This window comes from Hakea prostrata, chromosome 4 (assembly GCF_041222555.1).
Source record: "Hakea prostrata isolate BN-2017 chromosome 4, UWA_Hpros_2, whole genome shotgun sequence".
Classification (NCBI taxonomy): Eukaryota; Viridiplantae; Streptophyta; class Magnoliopsida; order Proteales; family Proteaceae; genus Hakea; species Hakea prostrata.
The window spans coordinates 55,270,091-55,282,016 of NC_142603.1; the positions used below are offsets into that span (position 1 = coordinate 55,270,091).

Here is an 11,926-nt window from a genome sequence, read left to right on the forward strand (position 1 = left end):
GAAATGTTCCTCAAATTTTCCTAGAGAATTATGTCCTAAAAATATTAAATTGATATAGAACCAATGGTTTGGATCGTCTCCTTCAACAATGTTGACCACAAATTATAGGGGAGGATTAGGTGATGGGATTTATTTTTTTTACTTATAGACCCCACATAATTTGTGGTTGTAAAACTATTAGGGGAGCACTTTGTATTTTCTATGAGGGGAGATGATCCACGCTCATAGAATCAAAAATTTGCCAATCACCTGAGGACGAATAGAAACCATATTATAAAAAACTAAAACTAGATTCCATCCATGTAGATGTATAGACTATAGAGAAAGAGAGGAAGAAGAGAGATTTAAAAAAAAAATTTAATGAGTGATGTGAAACGGCTGTTGTGCCTACCTCTATCCCTGCTTCGGTCTCCTCTGTTCTTGCTGGAGAGGCGATGGCCCTCAGGGAAGCGTGTTTCTGGGCGAGCGAGAAAGGCTTGAAGAACATCATGTTCGAAATTGACTCTAAAGCCTTAGTTCACTTTTTTGATGATCCTTTCCTCCCTATTGATCTTGATGCCCATCGTGTGGTTGATGATATTCGTCACTTGCTCTCTCTTGAACCATCTTGGTCGGTTCGCGTAGCCGATTGTCTAGCTAAGAAGGCTCAGTCCGTGGCTAGGAGGACTGTATAGCCTATCTCCCCTCCTTGGTTTCTTGAAATCTGTACTCAGGATGTCTTGGCTTTTTCTTGCCAGTTTGCTAATTGAAATTCAGTTTACCAAAACGAAAAAAAAAAAAGAAACGGCTGTTGTGCCGTTGGAACCACAAACCTAAATCTGGAAAGTAAATTAATTAACTTTATTAAAAAGAAAAAAACAATATCAAGTCGTCGCTTTTAGTCCAATTTGTTGACTCTGATTCAACTACAGTTGGACGATCACGCTTTACTTGTCTCTGAATTCTTAGTTTTTTCCTCACCTTTTTAATTCCAGTGGGAAATCAAATTACAGAAAACCTGCTTCCGCCTCAGAGCACTTCCGGTTCCAGCATTAGAGCCTGAGGAGCCTGAGGCGAACCCCTTTCCCTGCTCTCTACGACCTTAATTTTGATTTCAATCTCATTTGTGGAAAAAAGTTTTGGTTGGAATTAAGAGGCAAAAGTAGTTCTTGATGTACCTTTGCGTCTGCTTTGCTTGGAATCCGAGGAAAGCGACCTAAGATTAGCAGATCGAGAGCTACTATTTGGGAGTTGAAATTTGCAGAAAACTGATCTCCAGTGGACTCCCAGAGGAAACGAAGGAGGAGAGAGAGATGGGTAAGGGTCAGGATTCGTTCATTTACAGTTTTGTGGCCAGAGGAACCATGATCTTGGCGGAGTACACAGAGTTCACAGGCAATTTCCCTGCTATCGCATCTCAGTGTCTTCAGCGTCTCCCTTCTTCCAACAACAAATTCACTTACAACTGCGATCACCACACCTTCAACTTCCTCGTTGAAGACGGCTACGGTATACATCTACTGTCTACTTCTTTCCATTTTTCTCCCTCTCTCTGCTACTGCTACTACTTCAATCTGCATAATTTTTTATTTGGGAATCTTTTGTGTTGATTTGAGCTTAACTGAATTGGATCTACTACTCTCACTGGTGTGTGCTTCTCTTCACATTTCACATGATTGTCATTACTATTCATTTTGGGGAGTTTCGCCTCCTGCTTCGAGATCATCTCATCTTAGGTGTCCTCGTTAGTTCATGGTTGCCACCACAAGGGCATCACTTTTGGCTCTCTGCACCGAATTGCCAAGTTTGTGGATGGATGTGGAGACTCTTATTTGAATGAAAAGCTGTGCTTTACCTAGTTATATCCAGAACCAGGTGGTGAAAATGACAAAAAAAGAGGCTGTCCTAGGATCCGCTGGAATCTTGAAAAATCCTATTTTTAGTATTATTGCTTGAATCCTAATTGAACATTTTCGTTCCATGCTACTAAATATCGAAGTTCTATTAATCTCTCTGTGCTGATTGAAGTCACTAAATGCTAAGTAGGAGTGTGGCCTAATTTCCCCTCACACACCTGGGTGCCACTTATATTTGGATTCGAGTCAACAATCATGAAAACTAAACCCAGGTTTGTTAGTTTGTCGACTGTGAGGATGGGACCTCTATGATCTGGATGCTCCAATCTCTGAGTCACTATACTTGTTTCAGCATCTTCTATTCAATTCACAATTCTTACTGATTTGAAAAAGGTTTACTTGGTTGATCCATATTCACTTCATATGCTAGAACTTAATGCCTTCTTTGTCTTTGTCTTATCTTTTTGTTAATAATAAAGCCTTTGTCTTTCTCAATCATCTGTTTTGATAGTTATCCTTGCATTACACATCCTATGTCTTACCATTCTTTGGCTTTTTTTTTCTTTATTTTTTTAATTGAATTTTTGGGGATATTTCAAGTTCTCTTATAGGAAGCATATAAGTTGTGGGAATGCCTTTTCTGACCCTGTCTTATCTTTTTGTTAAGAATAAAGCCTATGTCTTTCTCAATCATCTATTCTGATGGTCATCCTTTTACTACACATTCTATGTCTTACCACTTTGAATTTTGCAGCATACTGTGTAGTTGCCAAAGATTCTGCAGGGAAGCAAGTCTCCATAGCCTTTTTGGAACGAATGAAAGCAGACTTTAAAAAGAGATATGGTGGAGGGAAAGCTGATACTGCCATAGCCAAAAGTCTCAACAAGGAATTTGGGTATGTTTGTTCTAAGAAATTGTACATTCCTGTCAAGTATGAGTTTATCCAACCCTATTACTGTTTTCCTGTTAAAGATTGTTAATGAATTACAGATTAAAGAGTACATGTTGAAACTTTTGCAGACCTGTTATGAAAGAGCATATGCAATATATCATTGACCATGCTGAAGAAATTGAGAAACTTTTAAAAGTGAAGGCTCAAGTTTCAGAAGTTAAAAGCATTATGCTTGAAAATCTTGACAAGGTACTTAAATTTAGTGATAAAATATTTACAATTTAAAGATTTTATGAATCAAGCTCAACTGTACATTAAATGTTAGGTTTTTAAGTCTATGAAGCATTACATATGCGTGAATTGTCTGAACTTTTGCTTCTTGAGGTTTAATGTATATGTTTCCTGGATGAAATCTCCATGCTTTTCCCTATTATTCTTTCAAGAACCTCTTGCATATTGAGCTGTGTTCAATTGGGTATACTTTTTGGGGATGAATGTTCCAACCACGAGGAAGAAGCAAAACAAGCAACCACACATGACATGAGAAATTTAATGTGATTCTGCATAAGTCTACATCCACCTGGAATAGAACCAGAGATTTTTCACGAACTAGAAGACACTCTGCTATCCACCACACAATGTGATTTTCCTTGCTTGTTTCTTGGGTATGCTCCATCGCGACAATCTATAGGAAACCCTAAAGACCCTTTATTGCACATAATTACAATTTTACCCTTGTACATGTAATGGAGCCCAAAGCCTGATCCAAGGATATACAAGCCCACCACAGAATACAAAACAAACTATCATCCTCCACCTTGGGTTGGATTTTGCAAGTCTCCTTGAAGAAGACCAAGTGCTGATGTTCATTCTACAAACTCTGCCATTTTCTCTGCTTTTCCACCAACCTCAAACCACATGGCCCCCACCCCTGCCTGGGTTGCCCCAAACAGCTTATTACTGCATGATGTGCTGTGACTCTGCCTCTCCTGCTGCTTCAGTATGATTGAAGAGATCATTGTTGCTCGCAAGATCTGAAGTGATAGTCTCGCTTCTTTCCAGATCTGCATGTGTTCACAACTTGAACTGTTTGCAGTTCTTGTTGTTCCCCCGTATACTTCTTGCCTACAGTTCCAATGGTAGCTCCACCAGTTTCAGCATTCACTGCAAGCCTGTACAGTTTCAATGATACCGCCTATGTCTTGTTCCTTAGCTCCTTATTGGCCCCGAATTTCACTATAGATTTTCCTCTTCCCCTTAAATCCACTTGTTCCGCGAATCTCTATACTCCACCTGCAACAATCTGCCAAACCTTACTCTGATGCCATTAGATGAAGACAAATGCTCAATCACGAGGAAGAAATCAAGCAGATAATCACACAATACGATGAATTTATCACAGTTCATCATGAATGCCAATGTCCACCAAGAGAATTTAGTATTTTTCACTGACTCGGCAATTGCTCTACACCATGCTTGACCTCACAATGTGATCTCCCTGCTTGTATCTAAGGTTTTCCTCACAAAGACAATATACAGGAAACCTAATTCCCACATAAATAAGTTAGCCCTGTCCATTTAATGGACACAAAACTCGATTAATGTAGGATAAATTCAAGTAAGAACCACTCTACAATCGAATTGGTGAGAAGGCTGAACGTATTAGGGTTTAGCAACAAAATCCATATCAAACGAAGTCTCATGAAGCAGTTGGTGTCATGCCAATCAGCACTCTAGCAGTAGGATCTCAGCCAATTACTCAGCAATTGATTGTTATCTTGACAATTCAACTCTCTTGCTGCAAGCTGTTCGCCTCTTCTTCGTTGGTCTACTACTTCTAGTGTTTTCTTCTTTCTCCATTCCTTCTTCTTCTTGTCTTCCTTAGTTCCAATATCCTGGAATTATACATCAAACAAGTGGCAAAAGAAAGTTTTGAAAAACCCAGACTACCAAGGACGTGTACAAAGACTACAGGGTGCATGCTAAAATAAGATGCACCAATTCATTTTGCCTAGGGTGGAATTTGGGTCTGAAATCTTGACAGGGCTAGCTCAGAACTTGCCTTGTCTATCCAATGGTCGGAAATGCTGGCAATTGGCAGAAATATATGGACCATGAAGAGAAACTTCTCTGCACTAAACCTTGTAGCAGACATTATGCCTTTAAAATGATTTTACTGATGCTTTATAATATGAGTTTATTTGCATTAGTCATTTAATTTCTTCATATCTAATGAATCTTGTTGATATTTGTTGTCTGGGTAATGGCTAGTCATTGGTTGGTTGCCTTAACTTCATTGTTTCCTGCACAACCTTTGTCTTAATACTTATTGGGATATTTTTATCGGAACTGCTTTATATGATGTTTGTTATTCTGGCAACACCTTTCAGGCTCTTGATAGAGGTGAGAAGATAGATATTCTTGCCGACAAGGCAGAAGATTTGCGTTCTCAGGTGGGTGGAACATGGTATTATTTCTTACTTTATTGTAATTCTTGTATTACTCTCTACGGTCTTCCAAGTTCGCAAGAAAAATTTTCCATTTTGCGATACTTTGACAACTGATTTTAGCAAGAACTGAATGACTCTGTTTGGTTGATACTTTCAGGCTCAGGATTTTAAGAAACAAGGAACAAAAATCCATCGCAAAATGTGGTACAAGAATATGAAAGTCAAATTGGTTGTTCTAGGGATCCTATTATTTCTTGTCCTGGTGATCTGGGTTTCCATTTGCCATGGTTTTGACTGCACTAATTAGTTTTTTAAGCATAAAATGCTGGATCAAAGCAGGCAGATCTTCAATCACAATGATTAAACTCAGTAGGGCAGGGCAGATACTTGGTTTTGGGGGAAAAGTTCTATATCCCATTCTTTTTTAACCCTCACATGGCAGAATTCCATGGGAGGCTTCAGTTTCAAATGTGACATTAATTTTTTGTTAGGTTAGCTCTTTGGATCTGTTTCAGTTCCCCTCCCCGGCCAATATTTAAGATAATGTAGAGGGTGTTCAGAGTTTGTCTGGCGAAGGACATTTTGTTTTTGCTGGAAAGCTAATATAATTCATTGAACAATTGTTTTTGTTATTGTACATAAATTCTAGGAAGACCTTATCTCTCTAATTCAGATTTTTTCCCCTTTCTTCTTTCATTGGCTGACTGCCCTGGAAGTGAAGATATATTACTTTTTTCTCTGGCACTAAATCATTTCTCAGGAATTAGTCTTTAGAGGATTACTTGGTCCTTTACTGGAACCTGCTGTTATGAACAATGATAAAATGTTGAATTAGGCTTGTGATCACAAAAATGATGATGGTGGCAGGAAAAGGTGGAGAAGCTAGTTAAGACTATTTAAGCAAAATGGTGATAGGTATATTTTCTTCTTGGGGCCTTTCAGACTATTTAAGGCCAGGGCCTGGCATATTCACATAGCTGCCTTCCCTTCAACCAACCAAAGCTGGTGCTAAGCAGATGGCTTAAGTGATGTGCATTAAATGCGCAACACTGAGCTGCCTATGGTCTAGATGTAAAGTGGTGGTCAAGATTTGATCTCGATCACCTTTTTTTTTCTTTCTCTTTTTTCCCCTTTCCTTCTTTCTTTTAGGTTTTAGTAGTGTAGTTCGAAAAAAAGAAAAAAACGACCAAAACGGGTCAATCTCGACCACTGGCAGTTCAATGCTGTGCAATGAAGCTCAACTCGAAGAACCATCAAGCTGCAAAATTTAACTCTTTAAAGACGCATCTGATGTCCTTGAATTAGGAGACAGACTATTCTATATAAAGTACTGATCCATTGAAAATTTTAATCAGAAAAGCTAAACTGAAATTTTATTCATGGGGACAAGAGGGATACAAGGCATCTGCGGCAAGGATCCCACGAAGCCAAGAAGCGGAAGACAGCCATTCAATCTTGCTTGCGGAACTGAGTGCCTTCCGAGCTAAAAAGTGGGCTACGCCATTAAACTCCCTAGAAATAGCTAACAACCTATCAAGACAAAACAATATAGGTTTGTTCCATGGAACTGTACATTGCAGCTTTGTAGGGCTGTAGGAGGAATTGGTTTGGAATTTTCAGTCTGGAAGGGCATCTAACAAAGATAGAACAACAAACCCTATTAACATTCTTCACTCATCTTTATTCCTTTGCCCCCCTTGTAACAAATACCAAATCTGTGAGCATCTATATATGAAAACCAGGAATCAAAATCTTTAGCTAGCTACCTAATTCCATGTGAGTCATGATTAGTGTATGTATTACGAATCCTAATGTTTATCTTAAGTTCCATTTGACAGCATTGATATGTCTTACTTTGAGAAAATTTTAATATTAACCCATCAGCAAAGTCTAATCAGGCTAGTTCATGTATTCATCTATATATGACTTTATATATTGAAGGAACTAATCCCAGATTCCAATTGTTTGAGGAGACTTTATTCTGATGGTATTAATCAATCTAAATCTAAATGGACTTTATACTACATTTTAACAAATAAAAACTAATCCTTTCAAGCTTTCTGCTTTAATTATATTCCCTTTACAACAGAAATCTCCTTCCCCTTATCCTTTAACCAAATTCGTTTTCAGAATTAATTTTATATCAAGATTAGCACTGGAACATTTTTTAGAGGGATCAAAGGTTATATTCTCTATTAATGTCCATATCCAAAGAGGTTCTTTAGTTCTTTGCAGTTTCATCACTAATGTCTTCCTTTGTCCTGTTCTACTTCTATCATTTTCAGGTGGTTGTATTAGAAGCATCTAGTGATACTGATTGTAATGTATGATTAAGATGCATGGATTTAAATGAATGACTTCTGAAAAGAGACAAAATTAAAGCTTGACTGCTTGTAATACAAAATTCTGGAAAGAAGAACTCTGAAAGTAGAAGCAATCGGAAATGGAAAAACTGAGGTTGAAACATGATTCAGCTATATATAGATGTTGTTAAGGCGTGCACGAAATGTTCAACTCTTCTCCAATGGGATTACCATTTCATTCTTTTGTGGACTTGGGTTGTTCTGAGACATCACTTTCACTTACAAAATCCAGCAAGGGATATCCTTTTTTTCCTATTCAAATCTCTGCACTTGTTCACACCATGATTGATGGTTTTGCATTCTTCCTTCATTCGATGTTAGGTATTCGACCAATCTGCTAAAAGCTTTGAAGCTAATGGAAGGGGTTGAGTCAAGACATTTAACCTAAACTGACCCAATTGAGCCCTAGCTAATACACTAGAGTGAGTCTCATTAGGCACATAACATACCATCACGCTTTGGAGGCATCGTCATCAACGGCTCTCACTCTAGACAACTCACATTTTAGCAGTAGGTAACCCTCTCCAAGTGGTTTCATTTTATTCTAGATAACCCGTTTTGGGATTCGAATCCATTAACGTGGTACAACTCTGATAACAAATGTTAGGTACTTGAATAATGCGTCAAGAACTTTAAAATTGATGGAATGGGTTGAATCAAGTCATTTGACTTAAATTTTTTCCTTATGCGAGTGGAGGATCCAGACTCATAGAGGCTGACTTAATCTAGAGTCCATACATAAAAGTGGATCCCATTAAACACATCACATCAAACTTGAGAATCCTAGCTTGGCGGGGAGCATTTGGGAGAAAACCTAATAATAAACTGCAAGAGGGAGAATCACTTTTGAAAAGTGTTTCTCCAAAGCCCAAACATATTGGATCTTTCTGCTGTTACCCTTTTCTTTAGCTTTGATCTTACGAATATGTACGGTTTGCAGCTTTCCCATTATAGAACAACGATTCGATAGCCATTATCAATCAATTTTAAACCCCAAACAGAACCTTCCTTACCTCTGCATGATATTCTGTAACCTCGCAATTAAAAGCTGCATACACTCTCATTGAAATATGAAGCACAACGGTGCTGATCTTTGAAGTGAAAAACACAAAAGCTCAGCCCCTGTGTACTTGTCTTGGAAAATCTACACCCTTTTGCAACAAAGATCCTTGAAGGCCCACTTAGGAAGATGGGCTCCCCCCACTTGAGCTAACAATATAGAACCCCAACCACTTCTCTAATCATTTGATGGTCTGACTCTGAATGAAATTGAAAGCGAAAGCAGTGGAAATGTTAGAGATCTTTTCTCCAGAAAAAGTAGAGATTTTTCTAATTAATTTACCTCTAATTTTATTGACCTTAGTTCACTGTGTGGTGCATGTAGAACTGTTCTCTCACCCCAAAGGTGGCATTAGATCTTCAAAAGATGCGAACACAACACTAAACAAAAGTAGTTTTAAGAAAAACATGGATTCATATCCTGAAGTCACAAGGGCATCATCCATTCATCAGCCTCTTATATAAGGAGAAAGAATAATTGAGAGGAAACACGTTCCACCGTTGGAACGGTCAATATCTACATTGTCGACTCTCCTTAAGAGATTGATGGATGGTTGATACCATTGTTACTATAGAGAATGTAATTCGAAAAATATGTAAGTTTGACTGTTATTTTTCGTACCTAACTTCGGAGAGGGATCCAAACTGATATGTTTTGATGGGCAATTGGAATGATCCATTTGTTGTGAGATTGGGGAGAGGGTTGACCTGTTTGTTCAATTGAAATTCTATATATGTATGTACCTTGTGATCTCTTATGGAATCATTCTAAGATTTAGGTATTTTCACCAAAAGGTTTTGGCCAAGAGTTTTTATAACATTGGTCGTTTTGGCTATTGATTGAAAGACCTTTATTACAATGTTCTTCCTACACAGTAAAAGTTCTTTTTCTTCATTCGTAGGCGTAATGCATCGTGATGGTGTGTAAACCATGTTAAATCTCTGTATTGCTTTGACTTGTTTTCATTCTATTCGTGATTTATTGATGTTCATTCTAACAAGTTCACTTTTACATGCTACATAAACAACATAAGCCAACCCTTTGGCAGAAAAAGAAAAAAAAGTTACAGACCTAAGATGTAGAAGCATAGGATGGGTGACTCGGCAAATTTAGATTTATATATATCCAAGTTGGCACAAAATTACATGAGATGGTTCTGATCATTCATGACCTTTTAGCTAGCCAATCTAATCTTTATATGGATTCCATCAGGTCGGCTCAGGAGTCTCTGAGATGGTTCGGGTACGTGAACCTGAACCACATAGCTAGCGCTAGCCACACTCTATAAAGATCAATATTTTAATCTGAGCCTCACCAATATATATATGCCACACTGCATCATACTCTCTCCCATCCCTTCCTCCCGGTTTCATTCGATCTTCTATCATCGATCAAAGCTTTCAATTCAAAGGAGAGAAACTCTCTCTCTGTTCTATTGCAGTGTTACAGCTTTCAGTCATCATCACCGAGCTCTAATCAGAGATGTCTGGAGTGTGGGTTTTTAAGAACGGGGTGGTTCGGCTGGTGGAGAATCCGGGGACGGAATCATTGGCTTCAAACTCCGGTCGCCGGCACAAAGTGTTGGTTCACACACCCAGTAACGAGGTGATAACATCGTATGCTGTACTAGAAAGGAAGCTAATGGTGTTAGGGTGGGAAAGGTACTACGATGACCCAGATTTGCTTCAGTTCCATAAGCGTTCTACGGTTCATCTCATTTCTCTCCCTAAGGACTTCACAAGGTTCAAGTCCATGCACATGTATGACATCGTTGTCAAGAACCGTAACTGTTTTGAAGTTAGAGACATGTAATAGCTCATCTTCAAGATCAAATTGCAACTGAGTTTTCTTCTTGATCTTCTTCTGTTTGGATAGTCTATCTAACTCGGTCAGCTAGCTTCTATGGTTTCTTCATGATCTCTTTCTTCTCCTTTCTGGGTCTAGACTAGTTGTGTTTGTTTCATGAATTTCTCATATATATGTGTGAATCAGTTCTGTAAATTCTTGAAGTAGTAGTGGTTCAGCAATGAAATATGGTTTGTGTTGAATTTCCATATAAGAATTTTTCCATTAACTTACTACAAGCTAGTCTGCAAGTGAGCTATGGCTGAGAGTGTGTGAGAGAGAGAGAGAGAGTGGTGGCATGAAGACATATTTTCCTGACGAAAGGTCAACACAAATTGGTGATGTCAAATGAATCTCACATGCGCTATAGGTGAAACTTGTGATGAAGATAAAATCTCAATCCCTGGTTTCGTGTGCGTGATTTTTTTTCTTCTTTCTAATATGATTTAATTGCGAAACAAGAAAATCTTTACAAGTTTCGATCTAGACTGTAAGTTGCATGGTGCTGCACAATAATTGCACAACACCCAAGTAGACTTTTTTTTTTTTTTGTTGCCAATCCCGGTTTCCAAGGCTTTGCCCTGACTAATCCGGTGTTCGACCCGTGTCGCACACCTGGCTGTGGTGGCTGGTGGGTGAGTCTCCCAGCGGGGATTTTTTGCATCCACAAGATTTTGATACCGAAACCTTACTTAAGCAAACCAAGCTGTTTACCACTAAGATCAAACCCCATTGGTACCCAAGTAGACCTCTACCCACGTCAATAGTAAGCAAATCCAATAGATGGCTTGAAGTGACTTTCCCTATCAAGTGCACTGAGATAAGATCCCAATATCTTATGCTTCCTTCAATCCATTGTTTTAGCCTTCTAGCTCTGAATCTTCCCCCTTTAGTGTGTATATTTAACAAAGAATCTGAAAAAGACACTCAACATTCCAAAGAAAAGAAAAGAAAACTACAGAATAATACATGTTCGAATTGACGAGATAGAAAAAGATTAGCTTTGGTGGCACTCGATTGGGTGTCTAATCAATTGTACCCATCAAGAGATAAATGTTTTCTTGGTAGCTAATCATATGTTTCATTTTCATCATTTATATGAAGAAAATGTACAATCATGACAACAAATAACTGTTTTAATTGGTTCTCATTTGTACATTCACCTACTGGTACATGCATATGATTAATTCACTTTTGAATGCTCACCCTATGTTCACTGTGGCATCTTAGCCACCCCCTCTTATTTACATCGATTAAGGAAGAGCAAATGATAATAAGCACATACATGGAGTCAAAATGGAGAAAGGTCACAAAGGACCATAGCTTCCTATGAAGGAATTATTGAGAATTGTAGGAAAAGGAATTACAGAGGATGTGAATACTGCCATCGTTGAGTTTTTTTGCATGGGTGTGTAAGTACATGAATCTATAGTATAATAAATGCTTGTCCCTGTCATATAGGATCAGTATACCTACATAC

The 11,926-nt window shown here is 38.3% G+C and overlaps 2 protein-coding genes across 2 annotated transcripts; both read left to right on the plus strand.

The window, feature by feature from the left end:
- Positions 1-911: 911 nt before the first annotated feature.
- On the plus strand, positions 912-6,130 carry LOC149019747 (vesicle-associated membrane protein 724-like). Its single transcript, XM_089153717.1, has 5 exons — positions 912-1,488; positions 2,590-2,731; positions 2,857-2,977; positions 5,119-5,181; positions 5,336-6,130. The coding sequence occupies exons 1-5, from the start codon at positions 1,293-1,295 to the stop codon at positions 5,483-5,485; spliced, it is 672 nt and encodes a 223-aa protein (XP_089009843.1). The 5' UTR covers positions 912-1,292; the 3' UTR covers positions 5,486-6,130.
- A 3,839-nt stretch (positions 6,131-9,969) lies between these two features.
- Positions 9,970-10,649, plus strand: LOC149019748 (flowering-promoting factor 1-like protein 1). Its single transcript, XM_089151094.1, has one exon. The coding sequence runs from the start codon at positions 10,084-10,086 to the stop codon at positions 10,411-10,413; it is 330 nt and encodes a 109-aa protein (XP_089007220.1). The 5' UTR covers positions 9,970-10,083; the 3' UTR covers positions 10,414-10,649.
- Positions 10,650-11,926: the final 1,277 nt, after the last annotated feature.

What these genes read in the sequence shown, in the direction of transcription:
- LOC149019747 (XM_089153717.1), top strand. Translation starts at nt 1,293, where the DNA reads ATGGGTAAGGGTCAGGATTCGTTCATTTACAGTTTTGTGGCCAGAGGA. An exon ending in CCTCGTTGAAGACGGCTACG is followed by an intron (nt 1,489 to 2,589) that starts GTATACATCTAC and finishes TGAATTTTGCAG; the next exon opens with CATACTGTGTAGTTGCCAAA. An exon ending in AGTCTCAACAAGGAATTTGG is followed by an intron (nt 2,732 to 2,856) that starts GTATGTTTGTTC and finishes AAACTTTTGCAG; the next exon opens with ACCTGTTATGAAAGAGCATA.
- LOC149019748 (XM_089151094.1), top strand. Translation starts at nt 10,084, where the DNA reads ATGTCTGGAGTGTGGGTTTTTAAGAACGGGGTGGTTCGGCTGGTGGAG.